The 25480-nt window shown below is 45.5% G+C and overlaps 1 protein-coding gene across 1 annotated transcript in view; it reads right to left on the reverse strand.

The window, feature by feature from the left end:
• Positions 1 to 23593, reverse strand: part of LOC8033997 (PAX-interacting protein 1) — a 37386-nt gene extending 13793 nt beyond the window's left edge. The window contains exons 1-10 of the mRNA XM_042290707.1: positions 22908 to 23593; positions 21744 to 21844; positions 19186 to 19458; positions 17350 to 17509; positions 15314 to 15405; positions 12819 to 12914; positions 7807 to 7941; positions 6216 to 6337; positions 1971 to 2158; positions 49 to 92 (exon numbers count right to left, since the gene is read on the reverse strand). Of these exons, the coding sequence (XP_042146641.1) occupies positions 49 to 92; positions 1971 to 2158; positions 6216 to 6337; positions 7807 to 7941; positions 12819 to 12914; positions 15314 to 15405; positions 17350 to 17509; positions 19186 to 19458; positions 21744 to 21844; positions 22908 to 23115 (1419 nt within the window). The 5' untranslated portion in view covers positions 23116 to 23593. The remainder of the gene's footprint in view (positions 1 to 48; positions 93 to 1970; positions 2159 to 6215; positions 6338 to 7806; positions 7942 to 12818; positions 12915 to 15313; positions 15406 to 17349; positions 17510 to 19185; positions 19459 to 21743; positions 21845 to 22907) is intronic.
• Positions 23594 to 25480: the final 1887 nt, after the last annotated feature.

Consider the following 25480-nt stretch of genomic DNA (forward strand, 5'->3'; position numbering starts at 1 on the left):
TGCTAGGTATATGCTTCATGCAAGACTAAGAGGAGACCAAACACTCACCTTCCAAATCTCTTCTGTAAGCTTCACAGGCACTCTCCAAGCCGCTGAAGTGGACAACAGAACTCAGTACCAATCATTAAGGAGGACTTCATATGCACTTCCTCGGTCAACCCAAATACTTAAAATGATGCAATTTTTTAAGTCTGTTCATTATTAGTAATATTCCATAAAGGTCCCTGTAGTGTTATGTTTCAGTTTTGTTTTCATTCAACAAGATCAACGTCGACATTATCACCATCTAGGCACCGAGGATGGAGGCAGGAAGGCTGCAGCAGGAGACCCGCCATTGTCTTCAACAAAACTCTAAGCACTACAGTCACCCTCTTATATAATGTACTTGAAGAGTGCTTTATGATGCTATAAACTGGAAGCAGTCATATACTGTATACTGTCTCCTGCTATGTCATGCTAGTACTTGCAATATGCAAACCTTCATACTGGAGTGGAGCTTAGTCACTAGACGTTCTCAGCCTAGCATATATTACACCATCTGCTGCTATATTGAAAACAGAGCTTGCTGAGTGGATGCTCAAAACCATATTGATGTTAGCTGAACCAACAAAGGGAAATAGTGCCACATTTACTTTTGTTCAATTCTGCTTAATCTTATATCTTCTTTGGAATAGTGCATACAAGGTGAACACGGGGCAACTCCAGTCAAAAACGAAACCAAAATAAATGACTGGTATCGCTTTATTGGTCCAAATTATGATCACAGCCAAAATATTCAGTAAAAGTGAAGCCGCATACTTCACTAAAACTGGTTTTAAAGATACGACCAGCTGCTGTTTAGCGGGCGGCAAGCGGGTTAGCTTTTAGTCAAGGAACATTGGCGCAGCACCCTTGTGATGCCACTTTGCGGCCGGATGGATGGATGGATGTTAATGGCCATACCCTTTGTAATGGGCGGTAGCTTGTGCCGCCTAGCTCAGCCTAAATCTAAAACGACAAACATATGGTTCCTCCCGCCCTTCTAAGCCAATTTTCTCCCCTTAACCACATGGCTAGGGCTGTACGGCTGATGATCAGTGTTGCCATCCCTCTAGCAGATAGTTTTCATTTTGCCGTAGATGCCCGAAACTAAACTTTGGGCCGTGATATTTATTAAACTATGATACAAACAATATTGAAAAAAAAAATAAAAAAATTATACCCTGTAATTTAGGAACACTGCTTTAGCTAAAAACAGTCATAATCTCAAATTAAAAAAAAAAAAAAAAAATATTGACCAAAGTTGTCTTTTAACAAAAAAAACAACAACAACAACAACAACAACAACAAAAAGCTTTTAAACTTTCCACTCTGGTGAAGAAGGAAGACCAGCGAAGCTGTACGCTCGTCCTGTGTTTCTCCGTCCTCGTCTGTTTTGTGCGCTGTTTCCTACAATGAATTCCCACCAACTCGCCCAACTATCCATTCTTCTATGATAGCCTGGAAAGGTTGCTGCCATCTATGAGCAACGGTGACAACCAGACTCGTTGTCTGGTTGCCACCATTGCTCATAAATGGCGGTAGCTGTCCAGAGTTTTGTGTGGTTGTGTGTCTACATTTGTTTGGAACCGGACCCGAAACTGGGGAAACAAGCCCTTAACAGCTCTGCTGTAAAAAAAACAACAACAAAAATTGCATGCTTTCTATACTCAATACCTATGTGAACTTGATAATTTCTGGGTCCTTACCCAGGTTTTTTATATTTAGTAACATCTTATTTAGTACACAATATGTATGTTTCCTTTTTGTCTGTGTTGTGATGCACCACTAGGAAGGCATGGTGGGCACCAATAAACAAACAAAAATAAATGTGAACATAATAACACTTTTTTATGAAATTTGGAGAGATAACGGCACATTCTTGCAGGGCACCCGTCCAAACAAGAGGGGGGAGAGAGAGGGGAAGGGGGAAGAGAGAGTGTGAGGCTCACCCATAAGGTGCGGCACGAGGGAGTAGTCTAGGCGGAAGGTGCTCTCGGCCGCGTCGTATTGCTGGTACTTCTGGGCCATGGGCAGCCGCAGGGCCTCATAGTGACCCAGCATCACATCCTGCACCCACTGCAGGTTCACCGTGCTGATGCTCCACTCCTGGGCCTTCTGGTACTTGAGGCCCTCACGCCTGGGCAAAAGAAGAAGCAAGTCGAGCCAAGGAGCCCCCCAGCCACAACCCCCAAGGAAGACGTTTGCATTAAAATGTGGAGTACTTTATAACATAGCCTCCCTGCTCCCGGAAATTTGTCTGTGCATCCGTGCATAGCCCACAGAAAGGCATACCATTTGTAAGGCTTCATGTCGGGAAGTGCCGATGCCTTCGATGCATGAGGTAGCCCCGACCTACGTTGTAACGACACACTCTTTTGTTTACAGACTCGACATGGTCGCGTCCTGTGCTCCCTCCTTTTTCTGTTGATCCCCACAGAGACCTGGCGTCCTCTTGCATTTCTTCCGTAAACTCTGGAGGTGGACACTTGCGCCTTCTCTAGGCGTCATTCCGAGACTGGGGAGTCCCCGCGTGGCTCCAGCTGTTCCTGCCGGCACACACTCCTTACATACTACAAGTGGTTTGGTTACCGTTGCAACATAAGTAAAACAATGCACACAAGCTCTCACTCAAAATTAAAGCAATATAGGGGGTGTTTTATTCTAATTAAAACATTTTTAAATATAGGTGCTGAGGAGTTAAACGAGTTCTGTCTTCACCATGAATTTATCGGGCTCGAAGCACATTTGATGAAGAGATAATCACCCCACTAAGTTGACTAATTAACTAAAATTTATTAACTTTTTAATAATTGGTCTTAGGGGTCATGTTGAAATTGCAGTTACTAAGAGGCCCAACCAATTTAAACAATCTGGGAAAAGGTAATGGTTTTTACGATATTAATATATCAATTGTTATGTTTTTTCGCCCGATTTAAGAGTTACGCTCAAAAAAAGGTGTTGCAAGCCCTGCCCACTTTGAAACTTGAAAGAATTACTTAGTCATTTCAGTCACGGCGTCACTTGTGCTGTCGGCGCATTCACCAAGGACACGCTGCTGAGATAGTGACGATGTGATCGAAACGACTTCTTCACCCTTCAAGCGTCATTGTGGGCAGGGCTTGCGACACTCCTTTAACACAATTTTTTAATCAAGCAAAAAAAAAGGGCCAAAATTTGAAGATCAATATCTTCAAAGCATTACCTTTTCCCAAATTGTTTACATTTGTTGAGCATCTAATAGTAATTGCCATTAATATTGCAATTCCAATGGGATCCCTAAAACAAATAATTAAGAAGTTAATCAACAGATTTTAGTTATTTAGTCAACTTAGAGTGACGATTATCCCCTCATCTGATGCCCGCCGAGCCTGATAAATACATTGTGAAGAAAGAACTCGTCTAACCCTAACCGCTTATTTTTAAAATATCTGTTCAAATTTAAGTTAAACACCCTGTATATATTCATCGTTTACCACGAATCAAACCCAGAGCCTCTTGGTTTGCAGCCCGACGCCACCTCTGTGCCGGTTGGGCAACTTTTTATGTGCACTGCCAATTAAGGTCTATGCTCCAATCTCCTACTACAGTTACTAAATGCCAATACTGACCATAGTGCATGATGATGTTGTGGAGGAAGGTGATGGCAATTAATAAAAACAATATATTTTTCACTCCCTGAAGTGGCTCTTCAATGTCTTGTAAACAAATTTAGACCATCGCTCCTTAGATAATGCATTTTATGCATTATGAGAGCAGATAAAGGTTGCCGCCAATTTTATTCACCGGCTTTCAAACACCGTCTTCACCAATGGAGGGTTCTTGACATAAAGGGGGAGAAAAATCATGCACGTAATGATTGGCTCCATGGAACTGTTTAAAGAAACTTAAAAACAATTTAAAACCCCCCCAAAAAAAATCTTTCGCAGCAGGTTTGAAGAGTTCAAGGTGGGCCTCGGAGCAGACTTGACTAAGCCTTACAGAGGTTCAGAAACACTTTTATACAAATTGAAAGCAGTAGTATCACACAAGCAGAAGTCACAAAAGTGTGAGTTGTTGGTAAGGGGATATTGCAGGTGCCACACAAGGAAATTGACTTCTTGGACTACCAGCTTACTAAAAAAAAAGGAAGTTGCTTCGTTACAGGCTTTCGTCGAGCTAGTAGTTGGTTCCTACTTGTTAAAATGGACAGCTGAATTTTTGGCAAAACACAAAGTTAATTGAGTGGAGAAGGACTTGTCCACCCCTCTATGTTTGTGCATTGTCAAAAATTCAGCTGTCCAGAAATCTAAAATTACTCTTGCCTGCTGACCCCCCCCCCCCCCCCCCCCCAAACCCCCAAAACAAAACAAAAAAACCATTTTAAATTTTTGTTTTTTGGATTGCATGATTGAGTGCAATCCAAAAATGCCAAAGCTACAAAGGTACCACCCTATGAAAGATCTCTTTGGTAAAATTTTTAAATAACAAACTTGTTTAACAGCATTACTGTGTGGTTTAGAAGTTAATTCTCCCTCAATGTGCAGAAACAGCACTTTCACCCATTTTAGTGATTGATGTGAGAAAACTGAGTAAAGGGCGGGGGGCAATGCATGCAGCTTTCCTCTCTCGGCCTGTTACCACAGCAAATCCCAGATTGCTACAGTGTGGCAGTTCCCTCTAGAAACAGATTTATGCATCGAGGAAATCAAAACTTTAGCAAAAATTTCATCAAGTGGCTGCACTTTAGTAATGAGAACCAAAAGCCAATTTAAAAGCCAATGGTCCACTTGAACAGCCCTGCAGCGTGCAAACTAAAATCCACTAGCATTCCCAAACAGCTACATCAGGGACTCTGGGGTCCATCCCTTCATCTAGATTTACACATAGTCACTTACCCTTTCCTATCAATCCCCACAATCTTTTTCCCTCTCACCTCAGGGACACCAACCCATTAACGAGTGAACCTTTCATTAAATAAATACATGTTATCTCTCTCTCTCTCAAACAGCAGGCTCCATTTCTTCAGCAGCGGATGACAGAATCAGCCCAGGCATACCGGCAGAGGTGGTTTTCAGTCAAAGCATGTCCTCCAGATTGCCTCCACCAGAGTGCAATTTAAACAAAACATACCATAGCCCCTCACAGCTTAAGAAACAGTGGCACGGCTTAAATATGTTCAGGCCTCTTGCTTCGGGATTCAATCTTCGGCGTTTTTATTACCCACCGTAAAATCCCGTAGAAATCTTATAAAATACCGTAAGAACCCAAAATGAAGAGATAAATGGTAAAAAATATGAGGTGATGCGACAGCTAGATTTTATGAAAAATTAGTAATAAACACAGCCGCCATACCTATCCCCCACCACAACCCATATGGAACGACAACCGATACTACAAATCGCGACACACTGCAAGGTCGTGTTTCGTGGTGCGATAAACACGTGGAAATTTGCTACAAACTCCCGTCACGGGAACGGATATCGTAGAACGCAGCAGATTCGCACTGCACAGTGCGACAAACACGCCAGAACCCGCTAGAAACTCGGTTGTCATGGGAACCGATATCGTGGACAAAAGCTTGGGAACGAGCTATGAACTTGGATGTCGGGGGAACGGATACTGCATATTGCGAACGCAACAGATTCGCATTTCATGGTGCGATAAACTTGCGGGAAACCGCTACAAACTCGCGTATCACAGGAACCGATATCGCACGCACAAATCGCGGATAAGTAAATGTAGGAACAAGCATGTCATGGAAACGGATACAGCAGATTGCGGACGCAGCAGATTCGCGCTTCCTGGTGTAGGAGGGAACCCGTTACAAACACTCTCATCACACAGCCGGTACTGCAGACTGCGCAGTCGATGTGAACCTTGTCATACATCGCACGATCGATATCCGTCGGGAAGGGGGGGTGGGCGGTGTTTGGGAATTCTCATGTTATGGATATTCAGCCCAAAAGACAGGATAGGCGCTCTCTCGGGAAGGACTGTTATACGGAATTTTACGGTAATGGCACAACCTCACTGGCTTCAGAACGATAAAAAGACACCGAGGAGTCGCCACGTCTTGCGTTTCTGAAACTGTCTGTGATTATAGCTCCACTCACAAGACAGAAACAAGACTTCATAGCTTTAAGAACCACCTGTGGAACGCTCTGAGAAGACAAGTTCGGAGACCAAGAAGATTCACGAGGCACTGCGTCACTCACTTTTTGGTGATGAGCAGAGAGTTGAGGCGTGTCAGATAGGTGGTGTATTTGGCACCCGTGGCGAGCACCATCTGCTTCAGTCGGATCCTCTCTTCCCGATCGAATCCACTGGCGCTGATGATCTGGCACAAGGCAACAGAAAAGTACAAAGGGTCAGATAGAGACCCAAATTATCTTTAGCGCTTTTATAGACTGGCGAAAAGCGTTAGCAGGGATTCACAACTGTGGTGAAAGAAAAGCTGAAATCTGGACACAAGTCATTTACAGTGTGTGTTTAAAAAATGCAGTCAAACCCTGGTATAGCACACTCCTCTGTACTGGAAAATGCATTTGAGGCATCCCTGGTTTGTTATACGAAAACTGTTTCTGTATTGTTTTTTTTTTTTTCACGTCTCGATAACCCAAAATAGAGAATAAACTTTAGCTGCTTCTCTACACAAATATCACACAAATCAAGACAGTTATTATAATGTGGCAGAGGCATTTGGATGCCCACCCCACAGTGGAAATACTATTCTTAGAGTTATAACAAATTGCCAACAAGTCAGAGATTTAACATTTCATTTCCTACCTCAATGTTGACACTAACTAAACTAATAGACCATGGGTCCTCAGATTGGGTACTCCTAGGTACCTGAGGTACTCGGGAGTACCCTCGAGGGTCCCTCAAGCTCCTAAATTTCCCCAGAAGTCCCCGCCCCCAAGTGTAATGTTCTTCAAGTTTGAGCACTAGTAATTTACAAGATCTCAGCCATCCATTTATGCCTAACGATGCCCTAGACATTCCTTAGTATGTGGATTACCATTTACAAAGTCCGTAGGCTTGTGCGCTGCTTCATTGCATCAATTCCAAGACAAAAAAGTGTTCCTCAGCTCTCATTCGAAAGAAATGAGCATTCCCCAAAGTCGAAAAGCTACAGAACTCCATGAACTAAGTGAAATCTCCCGATAAGTTTTTCCAGAGAACCAGAAAATAAAACATCTGAATATCGTATTATCCGAAACGAGCTCTAAAAGTTCAGAACATATGCACACATGTTGAAAAACATGCTCCAATCCTGGAGGCAGTGCAACACCACCGGCGTTTTACTGCCCCTGGTATCGACCCACTTACATATTCATTTCAACATTATTGTAGTTTTTATTTTTCTTGGATTTTGGCGCTCCTTTTTTAATGAGCTGTAGAAGTTGCGGGGGATGGCCATGCGACTACCTCAGCAGTTGCGCGACTGCGAGTCTCGCACGGCGACTGGCCGTGACGTGACTTCAGCCGCAGCTACCGTGGCCACGCAATACGCCTTTCATGACATATTGTAATGTGATTTGTGCTAGTTGACTGGAATATGCACACATATTTTTAAATACTCGCGATAACTTACTTCTGCAATTGCAATGCTAAATTTCATGCAAAAATATTATCTTACGGTAATTTCCAGATCAGAATGCACCGCTTCTACAGGACAATCGCCATAAATAAAAAGAAAAACGGATTACACTGATAAACGTATTACGCGAGATCATATCATTGAGATTCCAGACCGTGGTACCCAAAAAACGCCCAGGTTACCGAGCCCAGGACCCATCCATTCACCTGGTTCTTGCAAGGCTTGTCGTCCGAGTAGGGCGATGGGAAGTGCAGCGCCAGCCACGGCGGCTGAAGTTTCTTCCGCAGCAGCACGTCGTTCAGCCAGAATACCGTCACGCAGCGTTTGCCTTCTCGGATAGCCTGCAATTTCACCCCCCCGGAGACGTTCGGTTGAATATCGCCCCGATTTCCTCTCCCAGTTTTCGTAAATCTCGTGAAAATCACTAACCCAAAGTAAGAAAAATGCAAATGTTTCTTTTACACTTGAGAAGCTTGGAAGCTTGCTGAAACTAACGAATGATGAGGCCGACCTGTGAAAGCGGAGGCGTGGACACACACAAAGAAAGGGCTTTGCAGTGTTAACTTATGTGTGTTGCAACAAAGGTGGGAAGAAATATAAGACATGGTGTTTTAAAACACGAGATGGAGGAGGAGAGAGAGAGGAATGGGAGTAGGAAAGTGAAAGGCAGGCTTGAATAAAGCTAGCATTGGGACAAGATAGCAAAATTCCAGAGCTTAACATTATCAGATTAAGACATCAATGTGCTCTTTGGTCACCTCCAACAAGGAAATGGCACACCTTTTCTACCTCTCAGTTGACTCAAACTTTTTAAATCAACACAGTTTGGAACACTGGCACCTTGTGCTAAAAAGCTAATGGCAAAAACACGTGGTTTCTGAGCTCTCCATGATGAGCAGATTGTAGTATTCTGAGTTTAGCGGTGGTACGGGCACGAATTCTGAGCGGCAGAAGCGCGTGCCCCACTTCCAGTGGCGCGTGCTCGGCTCGTGCTGGGACTGCTTTGGAAGAGTTGACCCCGGGATTTGGATTAAATAAGTCCACAGTCACCGATGTCCTTCCTTGCCCTAGGCGGGGCCCACCAGGACGCAGGCCCCCGCCGTTACCGGGTCATGCCTTTAAAGCGCCTCAAACCCGACCGTGACCACGGCCGCAGCAGCAGCAGCTGCTTTATCCCGACAGCGACAAGGCAAGACATGGCCACCACTATAGCATTCAAGGCCATCTACGTAGCCCTGGGCCGGTACACGGCAGCACCTCTCGGACCACCACTGACATCGGCCATTTCTAGGATACAAAACAGAATATTTATGCAGCGTGAAAAATTGAGCAGTCTCATGCTAATCCACAGTAATATCACAGTGATAGCTGTGACAAGCCACGGCGAAGTCGTTGGGCATCGGCGTCGCGTTTATGCGCCGTAGGGTGCGTGAACAAAAGCGTTCGGAACAAAATAGACACCTGACCATTTTGTTCCAAACGCTTTTGTTTCTCTTTTGCTCCGGAGCGCATGAAAGCGCGTCTCCCGGCACGGGCTCTTGGCATTGGCAGTACCCTACTGACAACAGCATTTTGTTATCGGCTATTTTCCTTTTTCAGAGAGTGCGTGCAGTGGGCATAGGGTACTACAAAAACCCCAAGTATTGAGCGGGTTGTTAATGCTGTAGCACAGTTCAGTGGTAACACCTCCGCTTCGCACAGAGCGGACCCAGGTTCTATTCTTGCGGGCGGCAGGCAATCTTTTTCGAGGGTTTGGCAATATCGACGACAGATGCCCTACATCGCCAACTACTACATCAACAACTGCAACAACTACAACTACAACATCAACAGTAGACGTCCTTTCCAGTGGCGGGAAGAGTCCATAACAGCTACAGCTGGAAAACACACCACTGTAATGTATTACATCAGTATTCTTATTCATTAGTATCCCATGTTGTTCTTCCAGCCCAAAGTTACAGTAATCTCTCGTTATAACGAAATCGCTTTTTTCGAATTATCGCTTTTATCGAAGTTTAACGTGGTACCGACCGGAATGCATACATTTTAACTCAATCATTCTAAGCCTAGCGGCAGATGACCACGCTTATTACGAAGGCCGCGGTGCCAACAGCACGCAAGCCTACAGGGAGGCGCACGGAGACTTCTGCGTTCCCTCCCCCTCCTACACCGAGGCAAACGGCTAACTGGGAAAATGGCAAACAAGAAAACGGAGTAAACGGGTGACAGAGGGCAGAGCGCCGCTTCCGATGCCGATGTGTCGATGCGGGCAGGGAGCAGCGTTCACGTTCTGATGCTACTCACGACGCCCGCGTCTGACGCTGCCCGACTCCTGCGGAATCGGGTCAAGGGAGCGATGGAGCCCGGAGAGGGAGCGATGGAGCCCGGAGGAGATCATCACTTCGGGAGCACCGAACGCTCACGCCTGAGCAAGCGCGCCTGCGGCGTACTACGCGCACACGTGCGTCGTATGGGAGATTGGGAGCCTTTACCAAAAGTCGCTTAGATCTGCGAAATTGAGAAAAGTGGCCGGCCCAAGTCTGAACCATTTTGCGGAACAAGCAAGGCGTATCAGACAGGTTCAAGAAGTTTTTCATGCAAGAGAAAGCGCGCCAGCAACCTGAAGATGAAGGATTGCCAACTGCATTGCACATGTTGAATTTTCTTTTGCGAGCATGCTTGCTGATTTGGCGTACGATTCCCAGAGCTGCTGCAACCATCTTTACAGGATTGTGTGGAAACATGTTGAGAAAGCCCCCGAGGATAACTTTGATTCGTTCGCGCTTGTCAATGCGGACGTTCCCGTCGTTCCTCCTGCCACGGATGCTGCGATCGTAGACCTCGCGGGCGGTCGTGGTAAGCACGAAGCAACACCAGAGAGGCACCTCGGGAAACGCTGACGACTGCGGAGATGCGAAAAATCCTACGGCTGCTCCGAAACGAAGTGGAATGCAGCGGTGGTGACAGTGTTCTCGCGATGCCTGGAGCGGTTCGAGAACTGGTGTCCAAATGAAATTACAGTCGCCGACCGATTATTTGGACTTCAAAGGGACCGAAAAAACGTCCGAATAATAGAGCAGTCCGAAAAATCAGCAGATTAAAAAACTTGCCTTTATAACTTTCAAGTGGGCTGAAAAAAGCCGTAAATACCATATTTTTGCAATTCTAAGCCCCCCCCCCCCCCCCCTCCCCCCCTCCCACTTTCAAACATAAACACCTGAAAAAAAGTTTGCATGCAAATGCAAGCACCCCCCTCCCAACGAGAAATTTGAGATCAGAGACGGCGGTATCGCCAAGCGCTGGAGTCGCGAACGGCCGCTGGCGCTTGGTTTCAATGTCAGTTAATAGATGCAGCACATACCGCCATCTTCCACTTTCGCATCCGTACAAGTTGCGAAAGAGTATGCGTTGCCGTACCCTCTATCGAAGATGTTTTGTCTGTTTGGTCATAGAGGAGGCGCTGCCTTGCGTTTGTTGCAGTCAGTTGTTTAGTCTGTTAAGCCTATTCGTCCGCGTTGGCCTCGCAATCGTATTCCGTTCACCGTGTGCACGTGGTTTGTGGAAGTCGTCCATCATGAGTGCAAAGAGAACTTCATACACAATGAATTTCAAGAGAACGGTTATTTCTTACGCGGAAGACAACGGAAATCATGGCGCTGCTGAACAGTTCGGAGTGCGGCGTTCCGTGCACGCTGAGGCTGGGTGGAGCGGATGACGATGAGGAACGGTTTCTCTTTGAGACGCCGCACCACTATCTGCCAGAAGCTGCCGCTGGACTTCGAGGACAAGCTTGTCAACTCCCAACGTTATGTGATGAAGCTGCGTCGCGAATCTCGCTACAGACTCGGGCAGATCGGCAATGCCGATGAGACCCCTGTGTACATCGACATGCCAAGGACGTGCACCGGAACCAAGTAGGCGCCCAAGAAGTAAGTGCGTACGACTGGCTATGAGAAGCAAAGGGTGACCGTAATGCTGTGCATCACAGCCGATGGTTGGAAACTTGCGCCCTACATCATCCTCAAAAGACTAGTCGCGAGAGCAACTAGTCGACCGTGGTGCAAACTGATGGCAAGCGGGCTACTCTCCAGTCTTTATTTATTTCCTTTAGAACATTTATTCTTTCATTTTGATTATAACAAATCTATATTTCTTGTGCAAATTTCATATTTTCGGGGCATGTTCCGAATCTAAGCACTTGCCCCCCCCCCCCCCTCTTTAAACATCGCGGGTGTGAAAAAAAGGGGCTGCTTAGAATCGAGTAAATACGGTAGTGCCTTGTTTTGGGTTATGTCTCCGTTTCCGTTCGGCAACTTTCTGTCAGCTTGAGAATCGCTGCCTTCTTTTCTAGCGTTATGGTCGAGTACTTTCTGTGCTTCTGAACGACACATCGCGGCGGCAGAACAACAGATGGGGCCATGACGTCCAAGCCAGCGTTGTCCGAATGAGATAAGAGGCGCAAATCCGCGAGCGCAAAATGGCGACGGGCGACGCAAAGGAACGGAAAAACAAAGCAAAATGATAATAATGATGATGATGACGTGCAGCTAACTGGAAAAAAAGGGCTAGCATAGCGTCACCTAGCGGTAGGACTCAGGAGTACTCAAGTAGCGCTGCCAAACCAAGCCAATCCATTTGCAGCCAACATAGAATTCAAAATGGCCGCTTCTCGATGGTGTTTTTTGCTGATCGCTTGCGATGATTTTGTCCGAATAATCGAACTTTCGGTTTCAAGCTGTCTGAAACATTGGTCGTGAATATGCACTATTTCTATGGGGTAAGTCACAGTTCCACCTTTAGGTCCGAAATAGTGAACAAGTCCGAATTATCGGAGTCCGAAAAAACGATCGGCGACTGTAACGGCAAACTCAGTAAAGCTGCTGCGAGATGTTCATAACCAAGGTTTGTTTGATTAAATATATGGTCGGAGTGCTCTGCAGTGTTCCCGTCCACCTTCAAGGCTGCTGGCACTGTTTTTGTTGGCTCTATCGTTTTTATCGAGTTACCACTCGTATCAAATTGATTTGCCGTCCCATTGACTTTGTTATAACGAGAGATTACTGTACTTTTCACCTTTCTTAACAATATTTATACATCTATTATCCTTTTATAGAGGTGTTCCATCATACATATATTTTGTTTTGGATGTCAGGGGCCCTCCTAAAGTTGGAACGCTGATTACACATCTGGCATGTAGTAACATACACACAGGCCCTACCTGCTGCACCACGGAGTCGCGCTGTGTCACGCAGATAACATGAGTGCAGCGGGAACTGTATGCCTCTTCCACTTCACCCCCACGTTGCAGAATCACCTTAAAAGCAAAAAAAGAAAAGATCAACTGTCACATTGCAAACCTGAGAATATTCAAATTCTCAAGCAGGGCATCCAAACAAAGCCACACTCAGCTCTAAAACTCTGCTGTCAAGTAGTAATATTTTAGCTTTTAGTGTGTGGGGCTGCCTCTACAATATAGTGAAGATGCCATGGTTGAACTATTAAGTAATTTTATACTGAGCGAGAAAGAAGAGAACAGGCATCCCACTTCATCCATTGACTACCGTAAAATACCGGGCAAGTGCCCACTTAAACTTTGGAGATAATCACAAAGAAAAAAGGGGGATGGGTGCTTCTCCAGTCATCAATTTTACATATAAATGTGCTGCGCATATTTTCTCAGATCTTACGAATTTGGTAATGGGCGCTTAATGTTGAATGGGCGGATGCGTGGTATTCTACGGTAAGTGGTGACTAGATCGTTTTGGATCCCACATACTTAGTAGGTTTCTTTACCTTTGGGTTTTATATTTTGTAAAATTTTGGGGGAAAACAATAGGGTCTTAGTTTTTAAACCCTTTCGAGAAGAAATCCAATGTTTACTCATCTCCTACGTCATGAGTCCAAGTTCATCCAAAAAATAATTTTTACTATTAAAAAAAAAAAAAAACTTACAAAACAGAGATTTTTGAACGACTTACAGGATTTCAATGGTATTCAAAAATGCAAAAAAAAAAAACAGGGACGACACGGATGGGTGCCAACTTTCAATACTTCAAGCAGTCCACCTGCCTACCCTGCCACATAATCCTAACACATTTACACCCTCTAGAAAAAAAAAAGCAAAACATTAATTCCTCGAAAATTCCAACAAGAAACAAAATTTCCTTGTCATTTGATAAAATCAATGGCATGCTAATGCAGTTGTCAACAAAAGATTTAATAAAAAGGCTTCAATAATTTCTCTTAGAGGAGCGTACATAATATTTTGCATACAAAATGTTTCTAATTGGCTGTTTCTAATTAGCTGCTGCTTTCAAAACCAGGCTTAAAATTGTATAACATGGATTTCTATAAATATATTTACAAAAATAGGCTTGACAGGTAGCCATTCCCCCTTCTGCGGGAAAAGTCAAGTTTATCCCAACTCTTACAAAAGATTCAAGAGGAGCAAATGCTGGGGGAAGCTTGGGTTACGCAAGAAAATGAAGCCCCTAGTAACACGCTCACCATGGCCAAACTTACCATACTGTAAGCTTGCTACACTACTTGGGCTGCTAGACCCAGAACTTTAGTTGGAAAGTTACTTTTAACCCCTTAACTGTTTTGTACGAGCCTAGCTCGTCAACATGGAGTCATCCCCAAACCGTTCAGGATGAATATGGCTTGCCTGCTTTCCCCAGTTCATGCAGTCAACCTTTTTCGACGAACCAGGCTTAGCTAAATTTGCGAACCAGGCTCATGGCTTAGTTTGCGGCTCTGCCAACAAACGGCAGCACTGAATTTCTTCTTAAATTCTCTTACAATCGACTTCCACTAATTCAACCTTGACGGTACATGCGAAATTGGGTTGAATTAGCCAAAAGACAAATTAAAAGATGCGTGCGAAATTCTAGATATCCAGCGCTTTAGATCAGGTGGGCTAACATTTTTATAATGAGCTGCCGCACACCGCTACACGTCGGTGGAAGCGGCCGTATTTGTCCTTTGCATGTTTGGCGGTGGCAGCAGTGATTAGCGCCATTGCAACACGTTGCCACTGCAACACCGCTGAGGAGCAGCGGTGTTGTAATGGTTGTGTGTGCCAGTGCTGCCGGCAACCATTGCGACTCCGCTGCTCCGCAGCAGTGTTGCAATGGCTGTTTTCTGTTAAGATCCGGCTGCATCCTGCGTCTCAACAGGTGCTCTCTTTTTCTTTCTCTTCACAATTCGGTGCGCACTTCAAAATTTGAAAACAGGCTTTTTCGCCGACAAGTGCGGCCGATTGCGACCTTAACTTTCCCGCCGCGTAATTCAGAAAAAAAAGGCCTGTTTTTGCGTGTCACGCACGGCCAATTGTGCCTGTAATTTGACAACCGCTGGTTCTCTCTAGGTTGAATTAATCACTTTTTTTTTTTATTTCAAGATCGAAATATTGAGTTTTATTTTTCTATAGAAATGTATGGGCTTTCGCCAGGACCTTTCAACAGGGCTGAATGGAATGATATGTCGGATTAACCGAGGTCAATTAACTCGAGTCGACTATTCTGTTTGTGGCTGCAAATATGATTTTGAAGGCAAAAAATTTGATTTTGGAGACTACAATTAAGCAGTTGGGGGTCAGGAATTCTCAAAAACTAAAAACGGTTAAAGCCAGCTTTCCATTTATAAATGAGGGGTGTGCTGGTGAAGGCTTGACAGCAACAAAATTTCAGCGGTAGCCAAGAAAAGACTCACTTTCTTCCACACAGCAATTGTGGGTGCATCAAAGAGCCGGCCATAGTCGAGGATGCAGAAAATGCAGCCCACCAGGCACATTTCCAGTGGAACTAGGAGACAAAATACATTAGCGGTTCAGTTGATTTCTTCAGTCCAATAGTACTTAAGAAAATGATTATATAAACAAAAGGGTAAGCACCCTCCCCAATGGTACACATTTATTGTTTATAAGTGTGAGCTAATCTGGATTGTGTACAGCATGGTGGCGCATAAAAATAGCACATGTGATATCTACTTGCAAAAAAACGAGAAGCAAACTTTGTAACTTTGTATTGCCCATTCCCACATTCACGCACACCGACAGCTTTAATAAAGGTTTGACAAAAGAGCAAGAAAAAAAAGTTCAAAATTGGTACTTGGCATTTGAATAAAAGACGTGCAGCGTGCGTCATTTGGACCATTTTTTTTACGTCCTTCAGTACATAGGTAGTTTTCTGTTGGAATCATTTCAGCTGAATAACAACCACGGGAAAAGCCGGTGACTACACGTTTGGGCTAACTGCAGCTTAACTCTCTCCATACCATGCACAGGGGTCATCAATCATCCACAACCAAAGGTTTCCACATGCCCCCAAAATTCGAACTTGGCACGGGAACACGTTGCACCTTCTCGCAGATAGCCGAAGAACAACAGTTCCGGTCACAATTTCCTTTTTTGCTTTCTTCCAAGCTGGTGAGCTAAAAGAAACCAAATTCTGCTCGATGGTCGCACTTGCCAAACATGGCGTCCTACTAGCAATGAGGAATGCCCACTTAGTTTAACCGTTTCTGCTGCTTGTTTTTTGGTGACAACAGTTAATGTAAATAAAACCAAATTTGACGTTTGTGTTTATACAGCGTAAGGTCAGGTCTGTCTTTGAGATGCGGTGACACCGGTTTATGCTGAAGATGAGAAATTTAGTCACTGTAGTATGACTGCTAGCCTGGGGTCTTCAACGTGCTTCACAAAGTAGTGAAACATGACCGCACGCCGGTACAGTGCTCATCCAGATCGAAACAAGCGTGGGTGTGGATTGAACCCAAGATCCCTGGGTTCTGCGGAGCAGGCTTTCGCTCCATGTGCTTCGAGCTGGTGTGCGGCAGTGAGGACTGTGAAAGACGTTTGATCTTTTTATCTGAGCTCTTGCAGCGACGTTCCATCTCCAAGGCACGAATATCGGCAGGTGCACGTCGGATAGTGTCATTCTAGCTTTCTAGGTTGTCCTGAGCCGAGGCACATATTTTAAATGTGCCACAGTCCTCAAAACACCAGCAGAGGAGAAGTTAGAGCAGTGCTATGACAAACCAAGGTTTTATGCAAAAGAAAACTTTCAGCCTCTCCACTCTGGTGAAGAAGGAAGACCAGCAAAGCTGTACTATGGTGGGACGACCTCAAAGACACCGCCTAGAGGACGTTGTCTAGGACGACGTCTAGGACGACCTCAAGGACGACTTCTAGGATGACCTTGAGGACGACGCCTAGGAGGACCTCAGGGACGACGTCTAGGACAACCTCAAGGACGACTTCTAGGATGACCTCGAGGACGTTTAGGACGACCTCAAGGACAGCTTCCAGGACGACGTCTAGGACGACCTCAAGGATGACCTTTAGGGCGACCTTGAGAACAATTTCTCGGATGACCTCAAGGACGACTTCTAGGATGATGTCTAAAGAAATTCAGCCTTTCCACTCTGGTGAAAACTAGAGTGGAAAGGCTGGAAAGGTCGCTGCTATCTATAAGCGACGGCAGCAACCACACAACTGGCAAGCCGGTTGTCTGGTTGCCACCGTTGCTTATAGATGGTGGTAGCTGTCCAGAGTTCTGCGTCATCAGGTCATATGAGGACAGACACGATCCTGGGGAAACTAGCCCTTAACAGCTTTGCTGTAAAAATGACTTGTGAGTCCCTCAAAAATTACTGCCACTTTTTCAAACAGTATGGAAAGAGTTGACATAATGTCCAACAGCAACTCTGCACTGGACGGAGAGGAAGCGAGAACAAGAGAACCTCACCCTGAGTCCTGGGGTCATGACCGTAGAAGTGAATCTCGACGTGGGTGTTGGGGCTGACTGGAACCTCTGTGCCAAAGCTGCGGCCGTCATTGGCCACATGCTGGGGACCCGACAGTGGTCCCCGTATGGAGCGGTACGCAGGGTTCATCATGGCTGGTTCCTGACCACGAGAAAAAAAAAAGGTCCCTTGAGGACAACTTTAAACTGCATGCTTTTGATGTTTGCATCGTCGGTGTCGGCAAACACTGCCACCATCAAGTTGGGAACAGTTCGGCCTCCATTAAATGTTGCACTGTTCTCACCTCTGTGCGCCCTGTGGACTACCTGATCACCCAAAGGTCAAGCTACGATGTACGAGTCTTTACTTAGCCTCTTTAATTAATGGCTGCAAGTACCAGTACTTGAACCATGTCAAAAATAAATAACAGTAAACCGTTTTTAAAAAAATAGAAGCCTATAATTGAAGTTTTGCACAGCAAGGAACTAAGCTCTGTCTCCAGTGGGCAAACGAAGATGATTTTTAAGACTGGTCCAGACATTTGCATTTACGTAAAACCATCTGCGGTACATCCGCTTACGACCTTTTTCAGCAAGATGATTGCCATGGCAACTAAGGTTTGTGCAATGTGTATCAGTAGCAGTAGTCAAATGCAAGAAGTCCTAATGTAGTTGGTTGCACTCAAACACCTTAATTATTAGTAACACCTCTTGTATCATGCAATATGACATGGCAGTATCATGCAACCTTTGATATCATGCCACAGCGTAGAATGCCAATGCAATTACTTGGCCTTTACACTGATCAGCAGGGATTTAGCATACCTTTCAAGCAGAAAAAATGAGCTCAGAGACAAAAATAGAAATGAATGAAGGCCTGGCTATTCAACCCTCTTATACAGCAGAACTTCTAAGTTATTTCCAAATTTATTTCAACATTTAGTAAGTATCTTATAGTTGCTTTAATGTGATTAAAAGCTAGATCCCTGTCAGATTTGTTTTCCAAGTCAAAGTGCAAGTGTGTTAGTTTTGATATCGCATCAAGAGTGCACGAGTGTTGATCAATAGAGGATAACAGCCTGCACATGTGGAATATCACCCCTCTCCACATCATTTCTGATTTTGTTCCCGTCTCACAAAAAGAAACTGCAAAAAATCCATGCAACAAAAATCACACACAAAAAAAAAGCAATGCAGAAAACAAGCAGCACAGTCATAGCAGGCATTGGGGTTAATAAAAATGAATGTGCTGTACTTTCATTAGTCCATTTCCTGATGCTACTTGTGGAAAATGTGTATCTACAGATGTTTTTGATGCTTATTTATTTTTTAAAAAAAAGTGGACCTTGGCTGCATGCACAGTACAAACACTGAATCAGCATTTATAGGAGAATGTAGCACTAAGAGACCAACAAATACTGTGAAATACTTATATTGCAAAATAAAACATTCCAAGCAGGGATAATGTGAAAACATGGGGGCATTCACCACAATGTGTTGCAACTGTTTGCCATGATAGCAATAACAATCTGGTAAAGTGCGTGTCAAAAAGATGGATGCTCTTCGCAGAAGCCAGGTTGGGAGTGCCAGGCAATCGGTGTCTGTCGGAGGGTTATTGGCACCTCCAGGTTAAAATGTGATGCGGTCTAGTCATAAAGGAACGAGACTCACATGCGGAAAGCCTCGAACCGGCGGCAGCAAAACCTTCGTCATCAACAACTGTACGACACGACCGCGACCGACCTTGCGCGGAGTCGACGTGCACACCATTTTGTCTGCAGGCTGAAGTAGACGGCGTCGGGGCATGCAATCGTGCAGACGTGCACGGTCTTCCCTCACCCTAACGAGGACGTGCTGGTCCTCCCCGACGGGCGCGGGCAGACGCACGGCCGTGCCCAGGACCTCGGGCATGCCAAGCTCTCCTGGCCCCCTGGCCCCTCCCCCCTGGAGCCTCGTATTGAGCAGATTGGCCAGGGCCGTCTTGGTCTTGGGCGTCACCTGAGCCGGGTTGCCGGGCTGCAAGCCGGCCGCCGCCGCAGCCGCGGCGGCCGCTGCGGCCGCGCTGGCTGACGGGGGCACTAGGGGCGCCTGCGGGCCGCCGCCAAACGCCACCTGAGAGCGGAGCACCGGGGAGCAGACGCTAGACCCCCCGACCGCTCTCGCGACTCGTAGAATGTGCCCTCTTGGCACCCAGTGGGTTGGAAGAAAGTGCTTGACGGAGAAAATCGAGTGATGTGTGGCGAGAAGAAGGACCAGCGTCGTCTTGGCTAGGACCAAAGTTCGATTTTGGAGTCTGTGGAGTGTTCGAGTAGTGCTCAACCTTTTAGGGTTTCTAAAAAAGGGCCACTGGGCCATTGACAAACCTGCCCGATCTGTTTGTACATGAACACTCTGACAACCGATAGAGTCCAAACAGAGTGCATTGGCAAGGCCCCAAGCGGTGCTAGCACACCGCACCTCCTACAATCGTATGTTGCTCTGAACGAACAATGAAGCCAAAATGAATTGGCATGTCCTGGCCGTGTGAATCCCCTTCTGTCCAAATCATCCAGTGTGCACGACCCTTATGTTGCCACACGGTGCAAATCAGGTTTACACTTCTCGCAAAGCAGAGATTGCAAACTCGGACTGTTCGGAGGTTTTTCCATCACTCAATCGTACGAGAGATTGAGGCTTTTCATGATGATAAAAGAGCTAAGGCCAGAAAATGGCCTCAAGGGTTCTGAATTCAATAGAATCTGATGTGGCTGTAAAAGGAGCTTGTTGGAACATTGCGGTCGTACTGGCACCAGCTGAGCTGGTCGTGCTGGGGTGAGAATACTGACAGCAGAAATTCAACCGTAAAAGTGAGACATGCTCCCTCATTTCACTGTGCTCCAAGTATCACTTATTTGCAGTTGCAGATGCAGACTGCCCACCGTCAGCTCTGCTCACTCTATCGATGTGATGCTCAGATATTTAGAAAGCGCAAATGGTGAGACATCTGGAACACCTGGAGGTGCATAATGGATTCATATTTAGAAGTTTCCTGCAGCGGCTCCATCTTGATGCCAGCCGATGAATTGCTGATGCCAGGAGGAGGAGCAGAGGCTTAGAAACTTCAAAACTTTATTAATTATCCAGTGATACAAGCTGTGACTATACCCACTACTACTACAACCATCATAAATTTCAAAATGCAGGCAATTTTTTCCAGTTTCTCGGGTGCTTCTCCGCCGTCAGCTTACCAACTTTTGTTTAACTTCAATGTTACAGAGGGTTTTGTCATGCACCTGCGGGTAAAGCACTATCAAAATTCAAAAACCTAAGCTGAGGTTAAACTTTGATCGGAGCGCTCAGTTTCCAACTTGCCAGCAACTCATAATCAGACCTTGGAAGTCCAAACTGTCCCGCTCCATTTGCAGTTTATGAACTAAAGGACAGACTATTCAGTTGGTAGTACAGCCTCTTTCAAACCCTTTGTCCAAAGTGTGCACAACATTAAGGTCACCATATAAGCGTGGCTTCAGGGAGGTCGACGAACATGATTCGCAGAGCATTTTCTGTATCAGCATGGAACTTATCCGTGTGTCGCGGCTGCATCTGCCACATAACCATCCATCTTTGCAAGAGATGTAGATCCATTGCAAAGCAGCTGACGTGCGCCGTCAGAGAAGCTCAAAACAAGGTGCACCAAGACTATCAGGAATGGACGGTTGGTGTCGCGGAAGTTCTAAAATGTTAGGCAACAAGGATGCACCTATTGCCGGTGAGGTGCCCCATCTGTCCTTTATGCGAGAGAGTTTATAGTACAGCGAGATGTTAGTCTGCCTTCGAGTCACCTAGACTAACAAAATGGGAATCGGGTGAGCCAACATGACCATAGTCGCCAACAGGATTACAAAGGCACCAAGGTCTTTCATTTGACCTTCCTCCAGAATAAGCTACCTGCCTTCAATAATACATTTGCTTCTCGTGAGCTTCGAGCATGCACAGACAACCAAAACATGACAGAAGGCAACGAGCGCGTGCACAGAGTGCCGCACATCCCGGCTTACTCAAAAAACGCCAACTTTCGATAATGCTGCAAAGGCTTCTATTGGATGCTGATAACCCATCGTCGTTTTCGGCTCGTGGCGCATCCCAAATGCGAATATGCACGCCCCCATCGGCCCGCAGTGGCTGCCGGCGACGCGCCACCCACGACGTACCACGTTTGCGGCGACGCTCTGTCACGTTTTTGGCTCGAGCAACTGTTGTCGTGCATCACCTTGGCGGCACTCGCATATGCTACTTGGTAGAATTCATCCACTGCTATAGACGGACGTGGTGGCCCCCCTGCCCCTCGATTCCCACCACCTGCCAACCTTAGTGCAAGCGCCCGACCCCACAAGAGGAAGAGGAAGATTGGTTCTCACCTGCTGCTGTTGAAATTGCACCATCCCGGGCGGGGTCGGGGGTGGACGGGCGGCGCCGGGTGCCGGAGTGCCGGGCTCACGCACTGCCGCCATCCCTAGGCCTCCAGCAGACGAGATGGAAACACACGTGCTTGGGTTAGGCACCTCCTGCTCCCTTTTCTTTTTAACGCGGATTGCACTTGAGGGCTGGGATCCTCGACGATGTGACGTTATGGAAACAAAGTATCGTGGATCACGAAGGAAATATCGACATAAAGGAATGCATAATTGAAAAGAAATGGTGATAAATCGAGAACTTCAACAGCAAGCTTCGATTCTCTGAACTCAAAATGAACCAGGAAAGTTGCTATTGAGGCAGCGGTGATCTGACAAATAATACATGCCCACTAGAGGGGACTACATTGTGAAATAGGTGGTACAGTGGAACCCCGATCGTACGCCTTTTATGAGACTGCGTGAAAACGTTGACGCATCTGCTGCCAACAATGGTTACGATTACGGTGCTCGGCCCTACATGACAAAAACACAAGGAACTTTTATAATTCATCCTAGGCTAATGATATGCTGGACTCTAAAGAGGCTAAGCCCTAAGATAAATAAAACCAAAATCTGAGGGGTGGTGCAGTAAAGGAGCTTGTAAAACTTTATTTTCACCTTACCTCATTTTCAGAAAAGTGATCAGTGATTTCCTTTCAAAGATCGCAACCTCTAGAAGTGATGGCCTTCAACGGTTTGCGTGTCCCCTCGATGGCACTTGAACAATGCCATTGTGGGCAAATGCAAACCGTCGAAGGCAATCAAAACGTGACATTTTCGCATATGTTGACACACGCAGTTTGGAAAGGGAGACTCTACGAAAAGTAAACAGACTCCCGTGCAAGGAAGAGAATGCATCCGCCAGCATCGTTTTTATGATTCGTCAGCTTGGTCCCCGTTAATGTAACGCACCCAGGTCGTCATACGACGCGAGATGCATGTAATCATGCATTTTGTAATCCAACTTTTAATACATTGTTTCTATGGAGAGCTTGCCAGGCCCGCACTAGATTGATGTCAAATATGGTACATTGCATACACTAGAAATGCATGATCGAAATTTCACAATAATAAAAATAATAAAAAAAAAACAAAAAAAACAAAAACAAAATTGTAACTTTGCTTCACCTGGATACTGGGGCGGCGGTGGCCGCTGAATGATGTATGGAACCTGTTGCTGCTGCTGCTGCTGCTGACCTTGCTGTGGCTGCTGACTTTGCTGTTGTTGCTGCACTTGCTGCTGTTGCAGTTGCTGCTGTTGCTGCTGCTGCAACAAGTGCTGCTGATGCTGCTGAAAGAGTTGCTGCTGACGACGCTGAAGCTCGGCATGCCGCATCTGCTGCCACTGCACCTGCTGCGGAATCTGCTGAGGGGTCTGCGGCTGCTGTGAGACGTTTGGTGTGCCGCCATCTCCCTGTTGTTGCTGAATTTGCTGAACCTTGTGCAGCTGTTGTTGCTGTTGCTGAACTTGTTGCTGCTGAACCTGCTGCTGTTGCACCTGTTGCTGAACTTGTTGAACTTGCTGTTGCTGTTGCCAGACAACACCCTGCTGCTGCGTCTGTTGTTGTTGTTGAGGAGGAATGCTTTCGGCACGAACCACCTGCTGTGGTCCAGCGGATGCAAGGTGAGATGGCGTGAGCACTTGTTTCGGCGCTGGCTTGAGATCATCGCCTGCCTGCAGGGTGCGCCACTGTACTTGCTGCTGCGGTATGGGAGTTCCATCAGGGGTCTTCCTCTGCGGTTGCTGTTGAAATGTCTGCCACTGGATCTGCTGCTGCGGCTGCTGCTGTGGCTTGCCGCCTCCTCCAACAATGCCCTGCAAATACGATGCCCAAAACAATTCAAATTGTTGCAGTTTCCTCGACAGTGTGATTACATTACACAGGACTTGGCATATCCGAAAAGTAATAATCGAGCTATGACACCTATTCATTAGTAAAAGACAATCGTAAAAGCTTAATTTTTATGTACACCAAAACTTTGAAAACGAATTTAAAGAAACTTTAAACGCATAACAGAAGGCGACGAAACAATCCAAGCGACTCCCAGAGTCTCTAGACGTCGGACATTGAAGTCGTTTGCTTTGATTTCGGTGTGACTCTGTTATGTTTTCTCCAGCAAATATGTGACTCTGCAGTGAAAAACTTTGTGGGTGTTGTCTTAAAACATAATCTTGTGCTTAGTGGAAAAAAAGATAAAGGGGTACTCCACCGGTTTTTTCATTGTCTCCGATTTGCTTGACAATTTTGCTAAATTAACCAACAAACATTGCTAAAATAGTATCCCAAATATTAGGTCAAAATATTGTTTTTTCGCGAAGTTCTTGAATTTACAGTTTTGGTCTTCACCATGTTTTTCAAACTGAGTCTCTACTGGCAACAACAACAAAGTGACGTCAGTGGAAGGCAGGGGTTAACTTTTTGGACTACAGAAGTTGTTCCCAACGGATTTGAAGCAGTTTCATGGTGTCAAATGAGTGCTTTGGAAGCTCGCTGCCGTATCCGCGCTCCAGCACGGAACAAATGATTGGCATATTCTATTTTTAGACTACTTGCTCGACTGGCAAGCCTGCCTGCCACTGACGTCACGGCACTGAAAAGTGTGCGAATATTTGAATATTGGTTTTTGCACCATTTTCATTTGCCGATTTCACAATACCTATTATGAATTTCGCGATGCTAAATAGCATACAGGAAAGGCTAAAGGCCGGGGAGTCAGAAAATATAGTTAGTTGAGGTAGCTCAAAAAATCGGTGGAGTACCCCTTTAACACAGAATGTGTTTTATCAGCAGATTTTCACGGATCTGTAACGTTTGGCGGTAACAAAGAACCTACACCAAAAAGCGCTACGCCCACAGGGATCCATATAAAAGACCTCAGTCCCCGGCAGCATTTGAACTCACCACCTTGAGATTGTGAGCCAAGTGCTTTAAGGGGGGACACTACCCAGAAAAAACGATTTCTGCAAAAAAAGGTTGATATTGAAAAATGCCATATTTGCATCCACCAACATGTAGAGAGTATTTGCAGGTTTCATTAGTTTACACTGCATAGTTCATTTTTTATAAATTATTTTCGCAAAAATACTCCAAAAGCCAGGAGACGTCATCATTAAAATAAGAGCACCGACTTGACATAACAGAAAAAACAACTTCATTAGACGTTTCGCCTCCCATGCGGGAGGCATCATCAGTAGTTACACAGCAAATGCAGGGTTCAACCTAAACTCAACGCTTTCGTGATAAATAGCGTTGAGTTTAGGTTGAACCCTGCATTGGCTGTGTAACTACTGATGATGCCTCCCGCATGGGAGGCGAAACGTCTAATGAAGTTGTTTTTTCTGTTATGTCAAGTCGGTGCTCTTATTTTAATTATAAATTATTTTCGGTCCACCAATACTAAAGAAAAGGTAGGGTTGGAACACTTTGAATGCATTTTCGTTCGTTCCACTTTTTGGCATAAATTTCACTTTAGGAAAACTATCATTTGTTAATGGGACAAGAGGAAAGACTCACTCATTGTTTTTCCTAACTGGAATTTTATGGGCAATGCAATTGTGGAATTGTTTTTTTTGCTTTGTGGATGTTAAGATTTTGTCGACGACATAAGAGGCAAAAATTTTATTTCATTTTTCACTGCGATGTTTGCATAAAATAAATTACTCTTTGGAACTTTTGTTTTCACAGTTGCACTCTCCAGGC

Source organism: Ixodes scapularis, unplaced genomic scaffold (genome assembly GCF_016920785.2).
Source record: "Ixodes scapularis isolate PalLabHiFi unplaced genomic scaffold, ASM1692078v2 PGA_scaffold1__304_contigs__length_218370807, whole genome shotgun sequence".
In the NCBI taxonomy this organism is placed as follows: Eukaryota; Metazoa; Arthropoda; class Arachnida; order Ixodida; family Ixodidae; genus Ixodes; species Ixodes scapularis.